The 21858-nt window shown below is 39.9% G+C and overlaps 5 protein-coding genes across 6 annotated transcripts in view; 1 reads left to right on the top strand and 4 right to left on the bottom strand.

The window, feature by feature from the left end:
• Positions 1–21858, top strand: part of LOC6535689 (chromatin-remodeling ATPase INO80) — a 39836-nt gene that overhangs the window by 6864 nt on the left and 11114 nt on the right. The window contains exons 9-12 of the mRNA XM_002096281.4: positions 13728–13886; positions 14411–14513; positions 14583–14665; positions 16953–17256. Of these exons, the coding sequence (XP_002096317.2) occupies positions 13728–13886; positions 14411–14513; positions 14583–14665; positions 16953–17256 (649 nt within the window). The remainder of the gene's footprint in view (positions 1–13727; positions 13887–14410; positions 14514–14582; positions 14666–16952; positions 17257–21858) is intronic.
• On the bottom strand, positions 3066–4912 carry LOC6535687 (putative serine protease K12H4.7). Its single transcript, XM_039376747.2, has 5 exons — positions 4659–4912; positions 4418–4599; positions 3888–4355; positions 3650–3831; positions 3066–3586 (listed from the first exon to the last, which is right to left on the bottom strand). The coding sequence occupies exons 1-5, from the start codon at positions 4878–4880 to the stop codon at positions 3183–3185; spliced, it is 1458 nt and encodes a 485-aa protein (XP_039232681.1). The 5' UTR covers positions 4881–4912; the 3' UTR covers positions 3066–3182.
• Positions 6255–8228, bottom strand: LOC6535684 (putative serine protease K12H4.7). Its single transcript, XM_002096276.4, has 5 exons — positions 7985–8228; positions 7676–7857; positions 7156–7623; positions 6928–7094; positions 6255–6866 (listed from the first exon to the last, which is right to left on the bottom strand). Exons 1-5 carry the CDS (start codon positions 8210–8212, stop codon positions 6469–6471), a joined length of 1443 nt encoding a protein of 480 aa, XP_002096312.1. The 5' UTR covers positions 8213–8228; the 3' UTR covers positions 6255–6468.
• Positions 8643–10557, bottom strand: LOC6535683 (putative serine protease K12H4.7). Of its 2 annotated transcripts, none has more exons than XM_039376749.2 (7): positions 10330–10557; positions 10061–10269; positions 9751–9986; positions 9452–9683; positions 9221–9393; positions 8876–9166; positions 8643–8813 (listed from the first exon to the last, which is right to left on the bottom strand). In XM_039376749.2, the coding sequence occupies exons 1-7, from the start codon at positions 10528–10530 to the stop codon at positions 8707–8709; spliced, it is 1449 nt and encodes a 482-aa protein (XP_039232683.1). In that variant the 5' UTR covers positions 10531–10557; the 3' UTR covers positions 8643–8706. The 2 variants fall into 2 exon arrangements, with proteins under 2 accessions (XP_039232683.1, XP_002096311.1); XM_002096275.4 differs by having other exon boundaries at positions 10061–10242; positions 10330–10556.
• LOC120322026 (putative serine protease K12H4.7) lies at positions 11279–12966 on the bottom strand. The gene is made up of 6 exons (XM_039376750.2): positions 12802–12966; positions 12545–12747; positions 12015–12476; positions 11807–11958; positions 11480–11752; positions 11279–11421 (listed from the first exon to the last, which is right to left on the bottom strand). The coding sequence occupies exons 1-6, from the start codon at positions 12937–12939 to the stop codon at positions 11303–11305; spliced, it is 1347 nt and encodes a 448-aa protein (XP_039232684.1). The 5' UTR covers positions 12940–12966; the 3' UTR covers positions 11279–11302.

Here is a 21858-nt window from a genome sequence, read left to right as displayed (position 1 = left end):
AAAACCCTGTGTGGCTCTTGTATTCATTTGCTAAACTACTTGTTCATGCACTGCGGCAATCGAGGTTGAATCTTGAGCAAGGGGTGGTGACGGGTTGTGTTGCGGATTGGGATGGAGATGGGGATGAGCTGGGAGTGAGTGGCGGCAGACCATGATTTACTCGTGTGATCTTTATCGCCGCGCAACAATGAGATCCACCAATTCGCGTCCAGCGACCACGTAGAAGAATTCTCAACCGAAAAGGATACAATATCGAACAGAATCTTACCATGTTTCTCCCCAAGCATTTCTTGTTCGATTTTAGTGGTTCTGGCCCAGAGTTCGTGTGATTCGTGTGAACATTTTCGCCTGGTTCCTAAATCATTTTGTCACCGGTTTTGATTTGTTATTTGCGCACCCTGGCCAAGAGTAATTTGGTTTCAGCTCCTGCCACTTTTTAGCCAGTTTCTCAGGCTCAGTTCTTTTCCCGGATCGGTCTCCCTGTCTCACTTGCTCAGGTTTATGTTTTGTGTTGACTAATTCGATGTTGGTATTTTAGCTGGCTGATTGTTCGCCATCAGCGGATCTTTGAAGCCGGCTTCCGAGACCTTTTATAAATAATCGTGGGATGGGAAGTTTCATCGCGATGACTCAGAATTATCCGTCATGCCAATGTCGCACTTTCAGCGATATATCTGGACTTATTATTTTATATAAGGATATTTAGTGGCCACAGGCTTAAACTTATTTACAATTTTATGTGTTTATATTATTTCAGATTAGATTAAGTTGTTCAATAAGGGTAATAGTACGCTAGACGAATAAACAATTTCGTTGAAAGTTAAAAAAAAAAAATGTGTTTATGAGCACATCAACAAGGTAAAAAGAGGAATTTTACAACTTCCTGCAAGGCTAAAAAATCACATAACTCAAACATCAATCAATTTCCACAAACCCTTAAACTATGGCAAGAATTTTCATTTATTTTTATACCCGTTACTCGTAGAGTAAAAGGGTATACTAGATTCGTTGAAAAGTATGTAACAGGCAGAAGGAAGCGTTTCCGACCATATAAAGATATATTCTGATCAGGATCAGTAGCGAGTCGATCTGCCATGTCCGTCTGTCCGTCGTCTGTCTGTCCGTCTGTCCGTATGAACGTCGAGATCTCAGAACTACAAAAGCTAGACAGTTGAGATTAAGTATACAGACTCCAGGACATAGACGCAGCGCAAGTTGTCGAATCATGCTGCACGCCACTCTAACGCCACAAACCCCAAAACTGCCACGCCACACTTTTGAAAATGTTTTGAATTTTTCATTTTTGTATTGTCTTGTAATTTCTATCGATTTGAAAAAATTTTGCCACGCCACTCTAACGCCACAACCGCGAAAGCTGCTACGCCCACTTTTGAAAATGTTTTGAATTTTTTTTTTTGCATTAGTCTTGTAAATTTCTATCGATTTGCCAAAAACTTTCTGCCACGCCACTATAACGCTACAACCCAAAAACTGTGTTTAAGACTCTCCTTCTCCCTTCCACTAGCTGAGTAACGGGTATCAGATAGTCGGGGAACTCGACTATAGCGTTCTCTCTTGTTCGATATAGTTTCTCAAACACCATTGGAAAGAGTTTTTCCCCTTGCTCGTCCCCTTCCCTTTGGGGCCTTTCAACAAGAACAAAGGTATTTCCCGTTCATGTATTTGGCGCATACCGGAATAATTTGACCAAAAACTTAAAATTTTGGTATTCCTTCGGCCTTTTGTTTGCCCTCCTTCTCCAATATTCGACCAAGCCCGAAATGATTTAAAGAATTTTAAAGAGGAAGTAAAAACTGTACCACTTACATTTTAAATGAGATGAGACCTACGATTTTATTGTATTTTATGCTATTTATAAGCAAAGTGTATTGTTGAAAACAAGTTCACTTGGGACTTTTTAAATGGATCTGCCCAGGTCATTATAATGCGTGACTCGATTCGGCTTCGAACAGCAAGATTTATGACATTTTCTAAGGCAATGCAAAGTAGCCGGCTGTCCATAGATCTTGATATGCCCAGCACGTTTCTGAATTTAGTGCAATTCATTGGGTGTAGGAGTCCGCTCTTCCTCCGCAGACCATCTTTCCTTACTTTTTCGGGCCAGGCTATGTCCGTGCTAGACTGTCGGTGTGGTCACACCTCTTCGAAGATTTTGATGGATTTGTGAGCTACATAAATTTACAGTCTTTATTGCATCATATTTGGAAATCTGCCGCTGCTGAAAGTATAATTAATTGGCTTACCTGTTTTAGAAACAGAAAGCTTTGTGTCTACGTGTTTTGCGACTGTCCTTACTAAGCGATTTCAAGTTGAGAGATCTTCATATTCTATGGACACTCTGAAAACTACTTGCTTTGTCAGAGAATAGCCCACTTAATTTATTTCTTAATTGTGCAGAGGACAAGTGGCCGCTTTAGATAAGACTCTCATTTGAACAATAGAGGCTAGTTATAAGGTTAAAACAAGAGAGAACGCTATAGTCGAGTTCCCCGACCCGTTACTAAGCTAGTGGAAGTGCGAAGGAGAGTCTTCAACACTGACAGTTTTTGGCGGTTTGTAGGCGTTAGAGTGGGCGTGGCAAAAAGTTTTTTGAAAAATCGATAAAAATTTACAAGACTAATACAAACATGAAAACATATTAAAACATTTTTCAAAAGCGTAGGCGTGGCAGCTTTGGGCGGTTTGTGAGCGTTAGAGTGGGCATCTCTGGAGTCTGTATGCTTAGTCTCAACTTTCTAGCTTTTGTAGTTCCTGAGATCTCAGCGTTCATACCGACGGACAGACAGACGGACATGGCCAGTTTGACTCGGCTATTGATCCTGATTAAGAATATACTTTATATGGTCGGAAACGCTTCCTTCTGCCTGTTACATACTTTTCAACGAATCTAGTAAACCCTCATACTCTACGAGTAACGGGTATAAATATAAGTTTTGTTATAAATGAGTACTGATAAGTTTATGTAATTAAAAAAAATTGATAAGTTTATGAACGGTCTCTTTGAAGGCGATTTGGTCTTAATGTTAGAAAAATTATACAATTTATATGTTTAATATTCGGTTTATTAGCTCCAATCACTGGTGGTTAAATAATTATAGTTTTAAAACAAAACAAAAAACTGATAAAATCTTCTAAACTAATTAAAATCATCTTTTGAGATATTAGTCCTCCAGCCATTGGCCCACTAGCTTGATTAACTTCTTCTTAGAGGCCACCAGTTCCGCACTATCGGTGGCACTGATCGATCCAGTATCGGGGCAATGGGAGGCGTAGGGAATAATGGTGGCTCCCTGGGCAACTCCAGCACCCACCTTGCTCCAACCGTCAAGAGCTCCCTGCACAAAGTAGATATTGGTGGCGTTTACGTTCAGGCCACCAAAGTCGTCGTTGGTTGCGCGGACATTAGCGTGGATGCCATCCGAGTCGTATTTCGATCCAAAGACGCCCTCACAGGTGTCCTCATAGAGAGAGGCCGGAAAAGTAGATCCAAAAGGTTGGCTTCTGCTGCCGGAAGACTGAAACCATCCGAACTCGCTGCAGGTCTGGAAAACCCAGGGCAAGTCACCTAAAAGAGTTAAAAACTTAGTTATAACAAAGTTATATTATGCTTAAAATAAAAACCCCGTACTATCTTGGTAGTTATCCTTAGACCATTCGTAGTAGCCAACAGATCCCTTGAAGGTCGTGCTAAGGCAAGCTCCTGAATGCTCATTGATTTTCCAATTAATGAATTTGGACAAAGCAACAGAATCGTCATCACTGAACTCTCGCAGAATGGAGCAGTAGGTGGGAATATCATATTTCTCCGGTCTATGGGTAAATAATGAATTATTAATACATCCATTAGTTTGTTTCGTATCACCTACTTTTGGTACTGAGCAATGCCAGCAAAAATGTTCGCTATAGTGCTGAAGATCTGCCAACGGTCCTGATCACTGTTTACATCAAAGTTGGAGCACAGGTTCAATTCCTTCGCAGCCTGAGTGCCGTTGCCAATCTCGAAAAGATTCTCATAGTAAGAGGTGGCGTTATCGATCAGATCATAGCAATATTGTCCTCCAAGGGTAGCGTACGATTCGCCGACCACCTTCATGTAGTCCTTGAAGTTCACCTTAGCCAGGATCGGAGCAGATGAGGCCCAGCTGCCCCTGATAATTTCGGGATACATCTTCCTGATCCAAGTGGCCATGGTGGCCGAGTAGGAGCATCCAGAAACCACAACCTTAGAGTCCTTGTACTTGTCTTCCTGCTTCAGCGTGGCAATCACGTTAATTACATCAGCCAGAGCCTGCTCCACGCTCTGGTACTTTGCCAGGTTCTCGGTGGACAGAGGACTAATGGTGACCAGTTGTATTACTTTAGTTCAAAGGAACTTTGTAATAATGTCATTACTCACGTTATAGGGATACTCTCGCCAAAGAAGCGATGTTCAGTGTAGAGGAGGGAGCCGTTGTGTTGCTTAGCAATGTCTTTCCAGAGTCCAGAGGTAATCCCACTGGGATCGATAGCCCACTCGCCTCCCAAGTAGATGAAGATGGGAGAGCCATCCACAAAGTACTTGTTATTAATATAGATTCGCTGCGAAGTAAAAGAACTTTAGTAAAGCTGACTATACTTCATTTCAAGCTTATCCTTACATCCTGCCAGGTGGCGTTGTTGCTATCATCAAAGTTGTCCAGTTTCTGGGTAATCCAGCGCTCCTCCACCTTGGCCCTGGTCTTCATTGGTTCAACTGGTGGACCTCGATGCAGTTCTCTCAAGGATTTGACGAAGGCAGTGGCCTCCGGTTTCTGTTCACCTAGACTAGCTGCTGCAGTCAGAGGTGCAAGTAGGGCGAGTACTACTAGTGTATACTTCATATTGCTGAATAGTTCACAAGTTTGCGAATGATTTTCCTCCATCGATGGACGACTATTTATTAGGAAATATTCGCTACTGACAGTCCCATTAACCTTAGATAGGGCCTTTGAGCTCTGAATTGCAAAGTAAACAAAAATCGGAAAATTTATAACACTGATAAAGTTGAGGGTTCTTTGTTTGTATCATGTCTTGCATCACGTTAAATGAGCTAGGTTCATTAGAATGTCTTGTGTCTTCGCAAAGACAAAGAAACTTAAAAGTTCAGTACATTATTATATGAAGATTCTCTAATTCAAACCCTTTTTATATATCAATAAAATGGTTTTAAAAAATTTTAAAAAGGAAAGGTGCAATAAAAATGTAAAAAAAAACAGGTGGAAGTAGTAAATTAGGTTTATAATTTAATGGATACTATTTGACAATTTTCCTTGCTGAATTTTACTGAATACGAATCTTTATATCTTGGAACAGTTCTTTCTTGGGAGTTACTTTTGATTTTAAAAATTTAATGAGACTCCAATTAATAAGATGAGTCATATAAATATAAAATCGGTTATGCAGCAGTCAGTCGACTAATAGTTAATTACGCGATATGAAATAATATTTCTAACTACTTAATAGTAACTAACTTTCTTAATAGTTTAAAAATTTAATTTTTTGTTAAATAGTTTACTTTTACACGTGCCTGCAATCTTCCTAATCCTATATAAGCAAATGTGGCAATTTATTGGCCATTGTTGTGTTAGGTGCCTTGGTCAATAAGCTAAGGTCTTACCATGATGTAAGAAAAGGGTATCAATTTCATTCTCTTTCATTTTTATGTAAGTGCAAGTTACGTTATATTTGCCTTTTAATTTTATTCGTGTTCTATTTTTTCCCTTTTGACGTAGCTTTGATAGCATAACCTTCGGCGTATTACAAAAATAAATTTGTGACTTTAGTTTAATAGGGTTTTTATACACGCCACTCGTAGTAAAAGGGTATACTAGATTCGTTGAAAAGTATGTATCAGTCAGACGGAAGCCTTTATCAATAGCGGCTATCAATTTGGCGGCCGCCAAATACTGCCACACCCGCTCTTTTGGCAATTGTTTTGATATTTTTTCAGTTTTGTATTTGTCTTGCAAATTTCTATCGATATGCCAAAAAGTTCTTGGCCACGCTCACAAACCCCCCCAAACTGCCACGTCTACACCTTTGAAAAATGCCTTGATATTTGTTCAGTTTTTGTTAATCTTGAAATTTTTACCGATTTGCAAAACAATTTTTTGTCACGCCCACAAGTCGCCCAAAACTATCGCGCTCACCATGAAACATTTTTAATTTTTATACCCGTTACTAATAGTGCCTGAAATAAAATCGATTATAATGACTTGGTTTTCATACAATATTTTACACTATTTTCTCATGGTTTATTTAGAGCGAAAATAAATTTTGAAAAATTTAAAAAAAGTTTTCGCCACTTTTTCAAAACTTCTGGTCATAAACAACTTTTTAAGACTTATAGCCAGTTTCAAGACTTTTTTTCTGAAATATAAAACTCTTAAGGCTTTTTCATTACTTGTAGTGAATATTAAATCCGAAAATCTAGGCCAACCACTGTCGAACCAATCCAGCAAGCTTCTCCTTAGAGGCCCGCATCTCCTCGGAATCTGTGGACTTGATCGATCCAAAGTCGGCGCAATGCGATGCGTTGGCGATGAGCGTGGCTCCCTGCTCCACTCCATGACCCATCGGGTTCCAGGGATCAAGGGCACCGTGGGTCATGTACACATTCTCCACGTCGGGCTCCATGCCGCCGAAGTATTCGTTAGTATTGGCTGCATTAATGTTAATCTGTTCATTTCCGTATTGCGAACTGAAGACATCTCCGCAGAGATTGGTGTAAAGGGTGGCAGGGAACTTGGTGCCAAAGGGTTGATTCCTGGAGCCAGAGCTCTGGTACCAGCCATACTCATTGCAGGTCTGATAATACCAAGGACGACCTGTAGATTTGGAAAGTATTTAAGAGAATTTTGATTGAGCAATATCGAATTTGTCACTTACTAGCGCCGAAGTTGTCTACTCCCCAGAGATAGTACTCAACACTGCCTTCGTACCTGGCATCAATGCAGGTGCCCATCCCCCACGCCCAGTACACATAGTTTGCAATGGCCGTGGCATCATCATTGAAACTCAGGAGATAGTCACAGTTGTACGAAATATCGTTGCCGCTGAAATATTTTTTTAAATTTTTGATTTTTGAAGCCATATTCTAGCAACACACAACGCTACCTTTGGTATTGGGCGACTCCAGCGAAAATATTCGAGATACTTGAGAACAGGGTCCACAAGTCCAGATCGTTTTGATCATCGAAACTGTTGCACAGGCGCAGCATGGCCTTAGCTTCAGCTCCGCGTTTATTAGCGAACATGGATTCCAGCTCAGCGATGCCGTTCTCAATCCTATCGTAGCACTTCTGGCCGCCCAACTGAAGAAAGGCCTGGCCCACCACCTCCTTGTATTCGGTGAAGTCAACCTTGGCCAAAAGGGGGGCACTGGAGGCCCAGCCACCGACAATCAATTCTGGATAGAGACGCTTGAACCAAACAACCATGGTGGCCGAGTAGGAACCACCAGCCAGAATCACCTTGGAATTGGACAGCTGGGGGTTCTCTGCCTTGAAGGTCTCAATAAAAACGGCCACATCGGCCAAGGCCTGCTTAACATCCAAGTACTTGAGATTGTCTGTTGACATGGTTCTAAAAAAGTATTAATTACTAAGAGGTAAGCAGGAACGAACTGATTACTCACGATGTGGGTACACTTTGACCATAGTAACGATGTTCAGTGTAGACGAGAACACCCTTGTGTTCTTCGGCCATATCATACCAGTGACCGGCGCTGACCATGCTGTTCTCGATCTCCCATTCGCCACCCAGGTAAATGAAAATGGGACTTCCCTCGGTTTGAAACTCATCGTTGACCAAATAACGCTTAAAAGTGGAAAATGGCACGTGTTTTACCTCTTGATCTTATAATTTTGTAACTCAGACGCATGTTACGAACTTATAGATATTATTACTGAGCAATCAATTTTATCCGGCATACGAGTATACATACCATCGGATAGGTTTGCGAGTTGCTCGCGTCAAAGTTATCCAGTTTCTGGGTGATCCATTTCTCCTGGACATTGACGCGCTTGGTCATCACCTGGAGAGGTGGACCACGGTTCAAGTTCTTCAGAGTTTTGACCAAAAGGGGCACATCTTTGATCTTTGGAATGTCCAGGGAGTGAACTAGTCCTATGGTCACGACCACAATAAGGCAGACCAAACGTAGAGCAGTCATTTTCACAAATGAACCAACCATCAGGTCCGATTATGGTTTTTAAGCTAACAGAGGCGACTTCTAAAGTAATTTGCGACCACGATAAGGATTGTAAATTAATTAGTTGATAAGTGACCAGCGACATGATATGATAGCTTCCTTAGTTGCGATAAGATGTTCGTATTCGCCGTTCATCATAAATCGTTTGGACCTGTGTTGGATTAGTCGGGAATTCCAATTTATTGTCGACCAATCAAAATCACAGCCGTGACATTGTTACCTAATCTATGTGATTTGCCAAATCGTTATTATGGTATTGTAATTGTTATTCAGGTTTATGTATTATTGCTTTTATCATTTATTATTATACGCGATTCGTTAACATATAGTATAATTTAGTTGGAACCAAATCTTTAACGTTTTAAGATTTAGAAACAAAAATGCTTATCGGTTTGTTTATAAGTCGAATCCGCTAAATTTTATTTGGGGTTTTTCATTAGTGACCTTATCTACGATTATTTAACCCATTCGCGGACCAGTTCGGCAATGCGTTCCTTGGAAGCCTTCATTTCAGCAGTGTCACTCGAGCTGATCGAATTGAAGTCCTTGCAATGGGCATGCTCTAAAAAGTGACAATAATAGTAAAAATATTCCGTTTGAGGTATTGTACTCCTATTTACTTACCTGGAATAATAGTGGCTTGACTTTCGTCCTGAATTCCCATCGCCCTCCAGGGATCCAATTGCCCATGGGTGAGGTAGACATTTTCCACACCGGGAGACAATCCGCCAAAGAACTGATTGGTGATGCTCACTTGGTTGCTAATGAACTCGTTGCTATACTGTGAGCCATATAAATCGGCACACATGGTGGTATAGTAAGTTACAGGGAATTTGGTGCCAAAGGGCTGTGCTGTAGAGCCAGAGGTCTGGTACCAACCGTATTCATTGCAGGTCTGGAACATCCACTGACGCACTGGAAGCCGATTTTAAATGTTTAGCTCTTAAAACCTATAAGTTGCGAACTTACTGATGTTGCCATTGTAATTAGTGTCCAGAAGCAACCCAGTAATTGCATCATAACTGAGGTCGTAGCATTTGCCACCGCTCTCCGCGAATACATCCAACAAATATCCAGCAACGCCATTAAGATCATTCGATCCAGCCATTATCTTTTGGCAAACACCCTCAATTTGGCCAGCACTGAAAGAGGGATCAAACTTTGTTATCTAACCCAACAATGTTCGAGTGTTATACGAACTTGTGAGTCTGCACTACGCCCGCGAAAATATCGGAAATCTCGCTGAACAAAGTCCAAACATCCAGATCGCTGTATACATCAAAGGGTTCGCACAACTTGAGTATGGCCTTGACCTCTGCTCCTCGCTTGGTGGCTATCATGCTCTCCATCTCGGCAATGCCGTTTTCAATACGCTTGTAGCAGTCGGATCCACCCATTTGTTGGATGGATTGGCCAGTGACTTCCTTGTACTCTGTTGAAAGTATAGTTTTTTTTAGTATTCCACATAAGGGCCATTATATTATATCTGCCAAACTTACCTACAAAGTTGACCTTGGCGAAGAGCGGAGCACTGGAAGCCCAACCTCCAGCCACCAGATCGGGATAGAGCTTCTTAAACCAGGTGACCATTGTGGCGGAGTAGGAACCTCCAACAATAATGACCTTGGACTCGGACAGTCCTTCGTGGTTTTGCTTAATGGTGTTAATGAAATAAGCAAGATCAGCCAGGGACTGATTTACACTCAGGTATTTAATGTTTTCATTCGAAAGATCCCTTTAAAGGTACGGTAATGGGTTATGAAATACCATAGTTTCTTAGAAGCACCGAATTGTTTCAGAATCACTTACGGCAAGGGTTTGCTCTGTCCATAGTAGCGGTGCTCTGTGTAGGCCAAAAGAGCATTGTGCTCCTTGGCCATGTCGTATAGGTGACCACCAGTTATTCTGCCCGATGAGATCTCCCATTCTCCGCCAAGGTAAATAAAAAGTGGTGCTCCAGACTTGTAAAGTGCATCGTTGAGCATATACCGCTGGAATAGATTGATACGAATATTGTTCTTGTACAAGAAAACTTCTAATAACTATTATAACTAATAACTCCAAATTGTGCAATATACCATTTGCCATGTGCGGGTTTCTGCCGGGTCGAAGTGATCCAACTTCTGTTCAATCCAAAGGGTTTGAACTACATCCGCTCGATTCTGAATCGTTGAGAGTGGTGGCTCCTCATGGATCCTTTTGAAAGTCCTTTCAAATATGCTTCCATGGGTTTGGCCCAGGGCTAAAAGAGCCAAAGAAATTCCTAGCCAAAGTTTCATCGTCGAGCGTTAAATTAGGACTGATCAACATTTACCAGCTTATTCCATTGCCTTAGCTGAAAAGAAAATCTTATCGCCAACGCAGTACTTAATTAGTGGTTCTTAAGCCAGTAAATAGTATTGTCAACTGGGCTAAATAGGTTGTTGGTATTTTGTGTTCCAACGCCATGCGGCGTCTTATCGAGCACAATGGTGTTTGCAACGACTGTTCCGATTATCAATCATTGGGTTTCACTCACGCAATTTGACGATACTTGAAATGTGGGTAATAGAGTTAGCCGATAAGGGTTATACAAGGTGTAGTACAATTACTAACTACATGATGATTATACCCTTTTTAAAAGAGTTGAATGCTTTTAATGGATATACAAATCGGTTTTTAACTATATGAGACAAGAGCGAACGATATAAAAACATTTTACAAAAGTTTGGGCGGAGCAGTTTTCTAAGTTTTGTGGGCGTTAGAGTGAGCGTGGCAATATCAGGAAACAAACTTGCGTTGCGTTTATATTTCTGGAATCTGCATGCTTAATCTCAACCTTTAGATTTGATTGGATTGTACTATTTCTGCATTCATACGGACGGAAAGATCGCCTCGGCTAGTGTTCCTGATCCGAATATACATAGTTTATATGGTCAGAAATGCCTTTACATAAGCTGTTACATACTTTTCATCGAATCTTGTTTACCCATTTATTCGGGTAACGGGTAAAATTATAGTATTAAATAATGCAGTTCTGCTCAACAGTTTTTGTGAAGAAAATAAAATAATTTATTGTGGTATATCTTTTTGTAATTTTAGCACTTCGAAATCGATGTCCATCATTAGGTTTTTTATATATGGGTTTACATTCCCCGGTGATTGTTGTAGGTCCTCGCAGTGAGATGCACCTTAAAGAATTAAAATGGGCTAGTAATTTCTGACATGGTACAGTTAATTTGAACTTACCCTTTAAGATATAAGTCCGTTTGTGTTTTCTCACTTTGGTAGCTGACCAAGCATCCAATTCTGGCTGGGTCAAAAACACGCGCTGAAGCTTTTCACTACTGTCCAAGTCCCTAAAGTTATCATCAGTGTTTTTCACCTTTTTGCTAATAAAACAGTAGGAAAACTTGTAACCAAATACATCGGTACACATGTTCAGCCAAAAATCCAATGGAATGTATTCAGAAGTTTGAAAGTTTCCAAGCTGACTACAACATTGATAAAACCAGAGGCGTGCTGAAAAAAAAAAATTTTGTTAAAAGATTTTATGGTATTTTGGAATCTGCGTACATGAATCTGTGATGAATCGAACGTCCCGCAACGGCTTTAAACTGGATATTGAGTCGTAGCATTTTGTAGAATTTCCATTAAGTTTATTTCTAAGGTAAGATGTAAAAGAGGTTTCTGAAATCTCTTTGCAGGCGCTTTGAATATTAGTTTTACTATTGAAAAGAAGTAAATGTTATTTTCATTCATTTTATATTTAATATTTACTTACTTTTCGTATTGCACCAGAGAACCAATGACTTTGGTTAATCTTTCAAATAAATTAAAAACAAGAAATTTATTGACGTGGTCAAATCCGCAAATATTCATTTCCACAAGCTTTAGGGTATTATGTTTTTTAATGTCCGCTCGAAGAGTTTCAAAACCATATATGATCCTATCACGGCACTTTCTACCTCCAATATGTTGAATAATTTTAAAAACTTTTGTATAGAACGCTTTTAGTTCAACTTTAAACTGAAATGGGGCACTGGAACCCCAACCTAAATCAATCAAGTTTGGATAAAGTTTGGCAAACCACGGGACCATAAATCCGGAATACGATCCACCCACAAGAAATACCTTGGACTCACCAAAAAAAGTGTAGTTTGCTTTTAAAAACTGAATTAAATGAGCCACATCGGCCATTGCCTGGGGAACAGTTAGGTATTTTAAGGACTTTAAGTGGAGATCTCTAGAATGGACAATTGATGTTATTTATTGTTATGGTTATTCGCTTTTATTATTGGGATTAAAACTTACTTGGTCGCTTTACTTTCTCCATAGTAACGATGTTCACTGTGCACCAGATAGCCTTCATATTTCTTTGCCAAGTCGTGAATGAAACTCTTTGTCAACATTATGTTAGAAACATTTGTGGTCGGCGATAAAATTGATCCTTCCCCTCCCATAAAGAAAAATATTGTACCATTTGGCTTAAAATAATCCTCCTTAACCATATATCTCTAAGAAGTGTACGATGTTAATTCTCTTAAAAATGTATGCCATATTTTTGATACCATTTTAAATGTTCTGGAATCCTTATGAAAATGATCCAACTTCTGCTCAATCCATCTAAACTCAATAGCTTCCTTGCTGGATTGAATTCCAATAATAAAAGTACTTATATGAAGCAAAATTAAATTGTGCTTACACATTTCTGTTACTACTAAACTGGTTGTGAAGATTAATTTTTTATTAAATAGCAGTGAGGTGCTGTAAATAAAAGTGCAACTAATCAATTGGGCAAAGAAAATCGGTTGGTGATAAATATATTTAGTTCGTTACTTCTGTCTACATACCCTTTACAACAAAAATATTGATTTATAAAGACATCAGATTTCAAATGTATTTTTGTATAATATTGTAGAATGCATTATTATGCAAAATAGAAAGGAGTCTCTGCTTCAAACATTTTCCTAATGGCAGACTTCCCGCGCTATATACTCAATTGATCATTTATTCCATTTAATAGACAGATTCCTCAATGGGCCACTTCCTTCCTACATTTCTGAATAGGGCTCAACACGTGTTCCAAATAAAAAAGAAATCCCTGGAGCAGTTCGATTTTAATTAGTGCCATCTCTCAGCCGGAAACTGCACTCCCCTAAGACAACCCTTGAGAATTACTGAACACTTGCACACCAAACACGTACCAAGTGCAACTCAACAGGGGGATTGAAGGGTTAACACCGGTGCCGGGAATTTTCCCAGTCCAGATAATAGACCGGAAAAGCGAAAAATTCGTGACACTACAAAGTGGTTCATAGACTAGTCGAATTCGAGGTAGAACCAATAATATATGCAGGTTCGAACTCATCAAAGTAATGGCGAAAGGATGTGCGTGTGCAGCAACTATTTGCATACTAATGCGGAAGAACTCTTTTAGAATATGCTTGCTTAGCCCAGTTACTAAATAACTTCTGTAACTTTCTTTATCTTGCAGGTCATCTTCTACGACTCGGACTGGAATCCCACTGTCGATCAACAGGCCATGGATCGGGCTCATCGATTGGGCCAAACGAAACAGGTGACTGTCTACCGACTGATTTGCAAGGGAACCATAGAGGAGCGAATTCTGCAGAGGGCCCGAGAAAAAAGCGAGGTGAGTGATCGCGGGACAGGCTATCAAACCAAACCGCAAAACTCTTCAACTGCTCGGTTTTTCTTTTGTTGCATCGCATATTAGGCACGTGCTTTGTTGGGAATAAAAAACCCTCCTAAAAACCGAAGGCATTGTTGCGCCTTTGGGATTTTAAAAAAGTGCTCAATGCGAAACACGAGCACTTGTAAATGGGATTTAAATGGTTGGGGCTGGTAAACCAACACCGGAAATTAATTATACAATTGGGTAGGCGACATCTCGGTTACGCCTTCTGGGTTCCCCTTAAGATGGAGTACATCTTTGTCTTCCTGTGCATTTATTGGCTAAATTACTATACGAGTAACAATAATCCCTTGATAACCATATGAAAGTATATTGAGTCGACATGTAAATAGCCGACATGTAAAAAAGATAGGGCACCCTTTGGCGCTATCCCTGCTTTTGTACGAGTCTCGTTTCATTTCCTGCCTTGAATGTCTAATTTTATTCAATCAAATATTGGTATTTTCTTTTCCGAACTTCAGATACAACGCATGGTTATAAGTGGCGGCAATTTCAAACCCGATACACTCAAGCCCAAGGAAGTCGTTTCATTGCTATTGGATGACGAGGAAATTGAAATGAAATGTGAGTAGATTGACGATAAAAGTGTATTATTTGAAACCAATTAATATTTATTTATTCCATCGACTTTAGATCGCCAGGAGGCTAAACTGCAGTCTTCTTCACCAATTCCATCAGCTACTCAAAGCGAACGAAAAAGACGACATCCCCAAAAGGTGAGAACGACTAGCCCCAAAGAAAATCTTGTTAGATCGAAACGATCTGTCGGCTGTTTAATGCATGATCCAGGCTAACTGCTTAATGGCCGTTTATTAGACCCAGTTTGCACTTGCTACACGACAAGTTTCCTCTGCGCTTCCTAATGAAAGCAAATGATCTTTTGAGTGAGGTTCAAATTGCGAGTGCGTCTCCATATACAGAGAGCAAAAGCGAGGCAAAGCCCGGCTCAGTTGTTCTTAGCCTATGGGTTGCATCGGTGGTCATGGTCACGTGATTTATACAACATCACAGCACACACACACGCACGCTAACTGAGGAACGGCAACAAAGACAATTCAATTTGCCACAAAACTCAACTCATCGTCTTGGCTGGTCTTGGTCTGCTTCATAGCGTGCTTTGAACCTACTCCATGGCCCATGAGCCACTAGCACTTCCAGCCGACTATATTCATTCATCCAAGTGCGGTACACATTAAGAAACAAATGCACCATTTATGAAGTAATACTTGATATTATTATAGTTCTATCCAAATGGTGTAGCCCTGTGGTTAATGAATAGTTTATGGATAGCTATGTACTGATAAGTTCTTTTGTTTTAAATCCTTTTGAAAATATATTATACAGCACTGTAAATTTAGACTCTGACTCATTTTAAAGTGAAACATGCCATCTTTGAAGTACTTGCAGAAATGCATTATAAACATGATTTTCTAGAACTATATGCTTTTAAGTAAGGCCTAATATCCAACTATTCAATATTGCCCAGTGTAATCGCACTCCCTAGCAGATACTTCATACTTGCTCTCCAAAACAAACACTTTGCTTTTACCCTACTTGGAATCGCAGCGCTGTCTCTCGGAGACTCTTTTAGAAAATAGTTTCAAGTGCTTTTGGTCCGCTTGGGCTTGGGATCAGATTGGTTCGGTTTGGGGTGCAGGCTCTACCACTACCAACCACCTCCAAACTCGGGCCTTGACTCTTCTTTGTGTTTTGTTTTTGTTGGTTTCGCTAAATGATTTTGTGCGTTCAATGGAACACTGAATATGGACTGGTGCTGTAGCTGTTGCTTCTTCTGCCTTTGGGTCTGGGCCTTCGTCTTGGTGGCTTCTCTTCGTCTCCGTCTTTGGTTCTACGAGCACTGGTGCTGTGCCTCCTTTTAGTTAATCAGTCGGGTAGTCATACACCACTCAAGTTCATATGCCACCATCCGACACAATGTTATACTAGCACGCAGTCTTATTCCAACCCCTCCGCCTTCGGATTGTCAATTCATTTACGGTCGGAAGTCAAAGTTTCCAATGCGCGAATAGTACTTTTCATGTTTTCAGGTTAAGTGCAGCCATCGTCTTCCTTCCCTTGGGCCTTTCGATTGGAGAGCGGCATTCAATTGGAACAGACTCTGCTCTGGAAGATTTGTGTCGCAGTTCTTTATTTAGGAAAAGAAACGGTTTATTTTCGATACTGATATAATGATATATCATTTTACGGGCGGGTTGGTTTTATTGATGGAGAAATTCCAATTATCAAACTGAGAATTTCTCCATTTGTTTGATTTTACTGTGTATATTGGATATATATTTCATAATACTTAACTAAAAACGCGGATGTCTTTTTTGCGTGTCACAAAATCATTTTGTGTAAAATCGTTCAACATTCACAATAGGATAACGAATTTCCTTATCCATAATTATTATAATTCATTTAAACATTTCAATTATTTTGCCCAGAACCTTTTTTAAAGTGACTTCTACATTTTCCCCATTTCACCTTAAACTTTAACAATGAATATCATTAATTTTTAAGCGATTTACCAAGCAGCTAAGTGCATGTAGGAAAATTGCTACCGTTTTCCCAGCAATTGACTATCAAAATCTGGGCGAAATGCATGCAAAACTCTTTACCCTACTTTCGAACAATTTCCCCATGCATAGCAATTACCAAAGGCCCACCTCGACTCCCGAATACGTCCCATTTTTAACACTATCCCTCCTCTTGACCAGTCCATAACGCAAGTCTTAGTTTTGTTCAAGTTTGGCATGAATGACTTTTATGCCATACGCTGGGAAGAGGGGGAGCGAGATACCTTGGCATAAATTATAAGTGGCTTAAAGGGGAGAATTCTTGGGTCAGTTAGAAGATACGAACGATAAGCAACCGTTTTAAAAAAAAAGACCAGCAGATATATCTCATTTCCGTTGTCCATTAAAATGCTAATTGATTTGATTGTTACATTTGGGAATTAAGGTATAACTTTTTTATGATATTATGTTTTTATTGTCTTAGGATGTAAATATGGGTGGCACCACCATCGTGGCCACATCGGTTACCCAAAACCCTGACGACGATTTGCCCAGTTGCAGTTCGGCGGCAAAACGCCTAAAGCTGGAATCTGAAGAGGACTTCATCGACGTGGGCATTACGTCATCAGCCTCGAGTGTTGGCACGGACAGCAATCATCCCACTCTCAGCCAGGAAACGTATGTGCCAGGAGCAACCTGTGTCCAGCAGATGGAAAACGATTCCGAAAATGAGGCTCTGGTGGTGGATGGAGATAGCCCCACATTGCTGGGCCCAAACGAATCCATGAGTGAGTACCAAATTTATTTTATTATCCCCCCTTTTATTATATTCAACCATTATTATTGGAATGTTTAAACAATGTATAAAGGAGGATGGGGAAATGTTATGGTTTTAAATACTGTAAAGCACATTGTTTTCATTTTGTAACAACTCTAGCAATAAGTTTTTGGGAATTTACGACTTTGACTTACCCATAAAACATACTGTGTCTTTGATTATATGGGTAGCATATATCCCACCAATATTTTACGAGACTTTAGCTCGATTCAATGATTTGCGACATGTGGCTAGTTATTCCTCCGGAACGATCACATTTTTTATGATTAATAAGCAAAATTATTTGGTAATCGCCTGCCTCAAGGAGGCAGTCGAAAATGTGGTCTACCAAGTTAACTTGCCTCAAACTGAGAGCATGTCGGTTGTTATGAGTTGCCAATTGCATGTGGGATGTGCAACGATTGCAGCTTGTTAGCTCATGCGATTTGCATTCGCAAACGATAGAAGGAAGTGGTGGTGGAGGGGGTGAGGCCAGGTGACTGCAAAGCAGAAACATTTCAAATTTGTTTAACAATTAACCAATCGAAAGTACAAGACGTTGAAAAGTAGGCAACGAGCAAAAAGCAAATAGCAGTCGTAACAGCAAAAAACTGATGTGAAATCGCGGCAAGTGCAGCGTCAGCAGATCGGAGTTGCATGTTGCTAGTTGCACGTTGCTGGAGGAGGAGACCAGCAGAAACAGCTCCGATGGCATCTGCGACTTGACCAGTTTGTTGCCCGTTTGGTTGGCCAAATTGTGGCACACTCACTGATTGGCCTGCAAATTCACTGGCGAACGCAGCTAATTTTGCCTATGTCCCCGTTTCATCTTGTTACTGCAAACGCGCGTCTGTCGCTTGATAACGTTTTCATTTCGACCTGATGTGGCTGTTTTGTTGTGAATACTACCAGTTCGACTCCTGTCCAGTTCCCCTTCTTGGGAGACAGTGATGCCAGTTTTGCAACGGAGAGTGTGGGAATACAAAAGGACTGCCCATACTTGGAGAGTCATACAGAAAACAATATTCCCTCTTAAATCATCGATTATTTAATCATTTTATGAACGTATAAATAATATACCACTTCTTAGGAATTAATACCGCATTTAACAAAAGAGGAAATAAATGTCGAATAAACGGCAAAAAATGTTTCTCCTTTGACTTGAAAAATCGTAAATAAAATAAATTATAATAATGAAATAATTAAGATAATTAATAATTGATTGATTGCATTAGATAGTACAGATTTTTCCGAAAAAATCCATTTTGGCATTACTTCTTTTGGATTTCCCAGACAAACGCAATCCAGTTTACTTTCGACGAAGTTGATTATGTTTGGTTCGCTTGTCACTTGGCGTTCGGTTTTTGTTTTGTCTTCGGTTTTTGCTTAGCATTAAATGCCACAAAAACCAATGAAAGCCGAAGAAAGACGGCAAGACAGAAAAATACACCGAAATGCGGCTCATAAATAATTTTTATGTGCACAGGGCTTGGCCAAAAGACACAGCTAATTTAATCAATGAGCTCACGTGTTGTGGCTACAGAAATTGCCAATCTGAGCGGGTTGCTCTCCTTGTTTTGATTTCGTAATGCAAACCGACATTTATTTGCTGTTTTCTACTGTGCCGAGCCAAATGAGAAATTGTCATGAATTCAGAGTTACACATTCTACTGTTGTAATTCTTTGAAATCAAATACTTCTTGTGAGCTAGGCGTAACTAAATTATTTGCCTGATGTTTCGCATTCAACTGCATTCCATGGGCAGACCCGAAGTACACAGAAACAAATACCTATCACATCTGATCTAGTAACAAATATTTCCACTATATAAAGGTAAAGGAACAAAATAGCCAGTTATGTATATTTTCTTGTAGTGTAAGCATAAGTGGATCAGGGGAGCGCTTAATGTTATACAGCAGGACTTTGCTGCAATTGACCACATTTTTCTCTTGCCATCATTTAAATTTTTCAGTGCGTGAACAACTTTTCCCACTTAATTGTCTTGTGTAACACGGAGTGAAACAATTTCTTAATTGGTGCCATTCAATTGGGACACGTGCCAAATGTGCAACTTTCACATGAGCCAAACATTATGCAGCATATCTAAGGCGAAAAACTAAGCGATGCCATAACTCCACCCGAATTAAATATTCATGAGCCCAACCCTGCGTAGATCATAAGATCCCTGTCCACTTTGTCAGCGGAGCTTGTGGAACATGAAAATAATTAAACCAAAACACTTGTTCAACATACGAATACCCATATATAAATCGAAGCTCCCAGGGAACAGCAGCAAAAAAGTATCTCATAGAATACAAGTTAGCCATGAGACACAATTACGCTGCGAATCTTAGCAGCAAATCAAAACCGCGAACAAAAACTTTGATTGGCCACAAAAATTCACACAGCCACTGGTAATTACAAAAAAAATAAAATAATGCATTCTCAAATGCCAATCATCCGTAGGCACACGAAAAATGTGCGTTTCGCTGAGTATTCTGAAGAATACTGCAATTGCATAGTATCGGTTTGCTAATGGTTCCATTTCAACCCAACTGGCTTAAAGCCCGGACTTTGGCGCATAAATTTACACCTTATTGGCCCCCATAGCGCCCATAGCAAGTACGTGCTGCGGATTTGTGGTAACCCGACAAGCCGAGTACCCGGCTTAACATTTAATGTGGCCAATTGCAGTTGGCCACTTGTCAGCGTGCCCGAAGCCCGGCTCTAAAACTAAAGTGGTTTTGACTCAAATTGGTTAATCATATTTGCAATGTGAAAACGAAACCGCTTAAGAATTTGGCTTCAAATCGGGCTGCTTTGCATTGCTTAGATTTAAATGCGTGAATTATTAATTGGGCATAAAGTAAAAAAGGAATAGTTTTGAATCACAAAATGATGCTCTGATTGATTGATTAAAGCTAAATTCAATTCAGTATAGTTAACAAAATGTTAACTTGACTTTAAAGCTTTGCAAAAAGATTTCAGTTGATTTTAAAGTTTAACTTTTATGTACATTAGATAATATATATGTAATATATATGTACATTAGATTTCATTATAATTTATTGTTTAAAAATTATATTAATATAGTAAATTGTAAACAAGACTATAATAAATGAAATTCGTAAAATATGTTTAGTTCCCTAGTTTGACTTAGCAATTTAATAAGCTTAACGTACCACTTTAATGACAGGAGCCGCTGAAAAGAAAAAGTAAAAATAAGTGCCCTTCAATTACAATTCGTGTCCATAACGCACCCCTAATGATCTTGAAAAAGAACATACTTCACGCCACTTTGGTGTATGCCTTTTTTAGTCATTCCTTTTGGGGTGTTGCCCAGTCACTACATATATTTTTTAGAAGAGGGCTCCACCAGGAACAGGAAAAGCAGGACCATCTGCCATCGGGGTTTTTGCCATTAGCTAAATGTAGCGTAAAATTGCTGGCGTTTCCGTTAGTTCGCGTCGCATCTGTGGTGTCAATTTCACACATGTTATGAGCACTTTGCGGTCGCCAGATTGATGACTCTTTCGAAACGAAACAGGACCCAGGACCCCAGAGTCCTTGTCCTTGTAATGGCTAATCCCCTGAAAAGTTCCGGCCCGGAAGTGTACAGAATATACAGAATACCCACCGATTTGCATTCGCAAACGATAGAAGGAAGTGGTGGTGGAGGGGGTGAGGCCAGGTGACTGCAAAGCAGAAACATTTCAAATTTGTTTAACAATTAACCAATCGAAAGTACAAGACGTTGAAAAGTAGGCAACGAGCAAAAAGCAAATAGCAGTCGTAACAGCAAAAAACTGATGTGAAATCGCGGCAAGTGCAGCGTCAGCAGATCGGAGTTGCATGTTGCTAGTTGCACGTTGCTGGAGGAGGAGACCAGCAGAAACAGCTCCGATGGCATCTGCGACTTGACCAGTTTGTTGCCCGTTTGGTTGGCCAAATTGTGGCACACTCACTGATTGGCCTGCAAATTCACTGGCGAACGCAGCTAATTTTGCCTATGTCCCCGTTTCATCTTGTTACTGCAAACGCGCGTCTGTCGCTTGATAACGTTTTCATTTCGACCTGATGTGGCTGTTTTGTTGTGAATACTACCAGTTCGACTCCTGTCCAGTTCCCCTTCTTGGGAGACAGTGATGCCAGTTTTGCAACGGAGAGTGTGGGAATACAAAAGGACTGCCCATACTTGGAGAGTCATACAGAAAACAATATTCCCTCTTAAATCATCGATTATTTAATCATTTTATGAACGTATAAATAATATACCACTTCTTAGGAATTAATACCGCATTTAACAAAAGAGGAAATAAATGTCGAATAAACGGCAAAAAATGTTTCTCCTTTGACTTGAAAAATCGTAAATAAAATAAATTATAATAATGAAATAATTAAGATAATTAATAATTGATTGATTGCATTAGATAGTACCCAGGACCCCAGAGTCCTTGTCCTTGTAATGGCTAATCCCCTGAAAAGTTCCGGCCCGGAAGTGTACAGAATATACAGAATACCCACCGAGGGGGCTTTAATTTAAAATTCATGTGGCAAAGCCAGACAAAAATCG

This window comes from Drosophila yakuba, chromosome 3R, assembly GCF_016746365.2.
Source record: "Drosophila yakuba strain Tai18E2 chromosome 3R, Prin_Dyak_Tai18E2_2.1, whole genome shotgun sequence".
Lineage (NCBI taxonomy): Eukaryota > Metazoa > Arthropoda > Insecta > Diptera > Drosophilidae > Drosophila > Drosophila yakuba.
Note: the sequence above shows the minus strand (reverse complement) of the source record. Positions and strands in the feature narration are given on the sequence as shown.

What these genes read in the sequence shown, in the direction of transcription:
- LOC6535687 (XM_039376747.2), bottom strand. Translation starts at nt 4,880, where the DNA reads ATGAAGTATACACTAGTAGTACTCGCCCTACTTGCACCTCTGACTGCA. An exon ending in GGCGAGAGTATCCCTATAAC is followed by an intron (nt 4,356 to 4,417) that starts GTGAGTAATGAC and finishes GGTCACCATTAG; the next exon opens with TCCTCTGTCCACCGAGAACC. An exon ending in TAAGGATAACTACCAAGATA is followed by an intron (nt 3,587 to 3,649) that starts GTACGGGGTTTT and finishes TAACTCTTTTAG; the next exon opens with GTGACTTGCCCTGGGTTTTC.
- LOC6535684 (XM_002096276.4), bottom strand. Translation starts at nt 8,212, where the DNA reads ATGACTGCTCTACGTTTGGTCTGCCTTATTGTGGTCGTGACCATAGGA. An exon ending in ACTCGCAAACCTATCCGATG is followed by an intron (nt 7,858 to 7,984) that starts GTATGTATACTC and finishes TCCACTTTTAAG; the next exon opens with CGTTATTTGGTCAACGATGA. An exon ending in AGTAGACAACTTCGGCGCTA is followed by an intron (nt 6,867 to 6,927) that starts GTAAGTGACAAA and finishes CCAAATCTACAG; the next exon opens with GTCGTCCTTGGTATTATCAG.
- LOC6535683 (XM_039376749.2), bottom strand. Translation starts at nt 10,530, where the DNA reads ATGAAACTTTGGCTAGGAATTTCTTTGGCTCTTTTAGCCCTGGGCCAA. An exon ending in AAACCCGCACATGGCAAATG is followed by an intron (nt 10,270 to 10,329) that starts GTATATTGCACA and finishes TTCTTGTACAAG; the next exon opens with AACAATATTCGTATCAATCT. An exon ending in GGCGTAGTGCAGACTCACAA is followed by an intron (nt 9,394 to 9,451) that starts GTTCGTATAACA and finishes TCCCTCTTTCAG; the next exon opens with TGCTGGCCAAATTGAGGGTG.
- LOC120322026 (XM_039376750.2), bottom strand. Translation starts at nt 12,939, where the DNA reads ATGTGTAAGCACAATTTAATTTTGCTTCATATAAGTACTTTTATTATT. An exon ending in ATTCCAGAACATTTAAAATG is followed by an intron (nt 12,748 to 12,801) that starts GTATCAAAAATA and finishes TACACTTCTTAG; the next exon opens with AGATATATGGTTAAGGAGGA. An exon ending in TCTCTGGTGCAATACGAAAA is followed by an intron (nt 11,959 to 12,014) that starts GTAAGTAAATAT and finishes TCTTTTCAATAG; the next exon opens with TAAAACTAATATTCAAAGCG.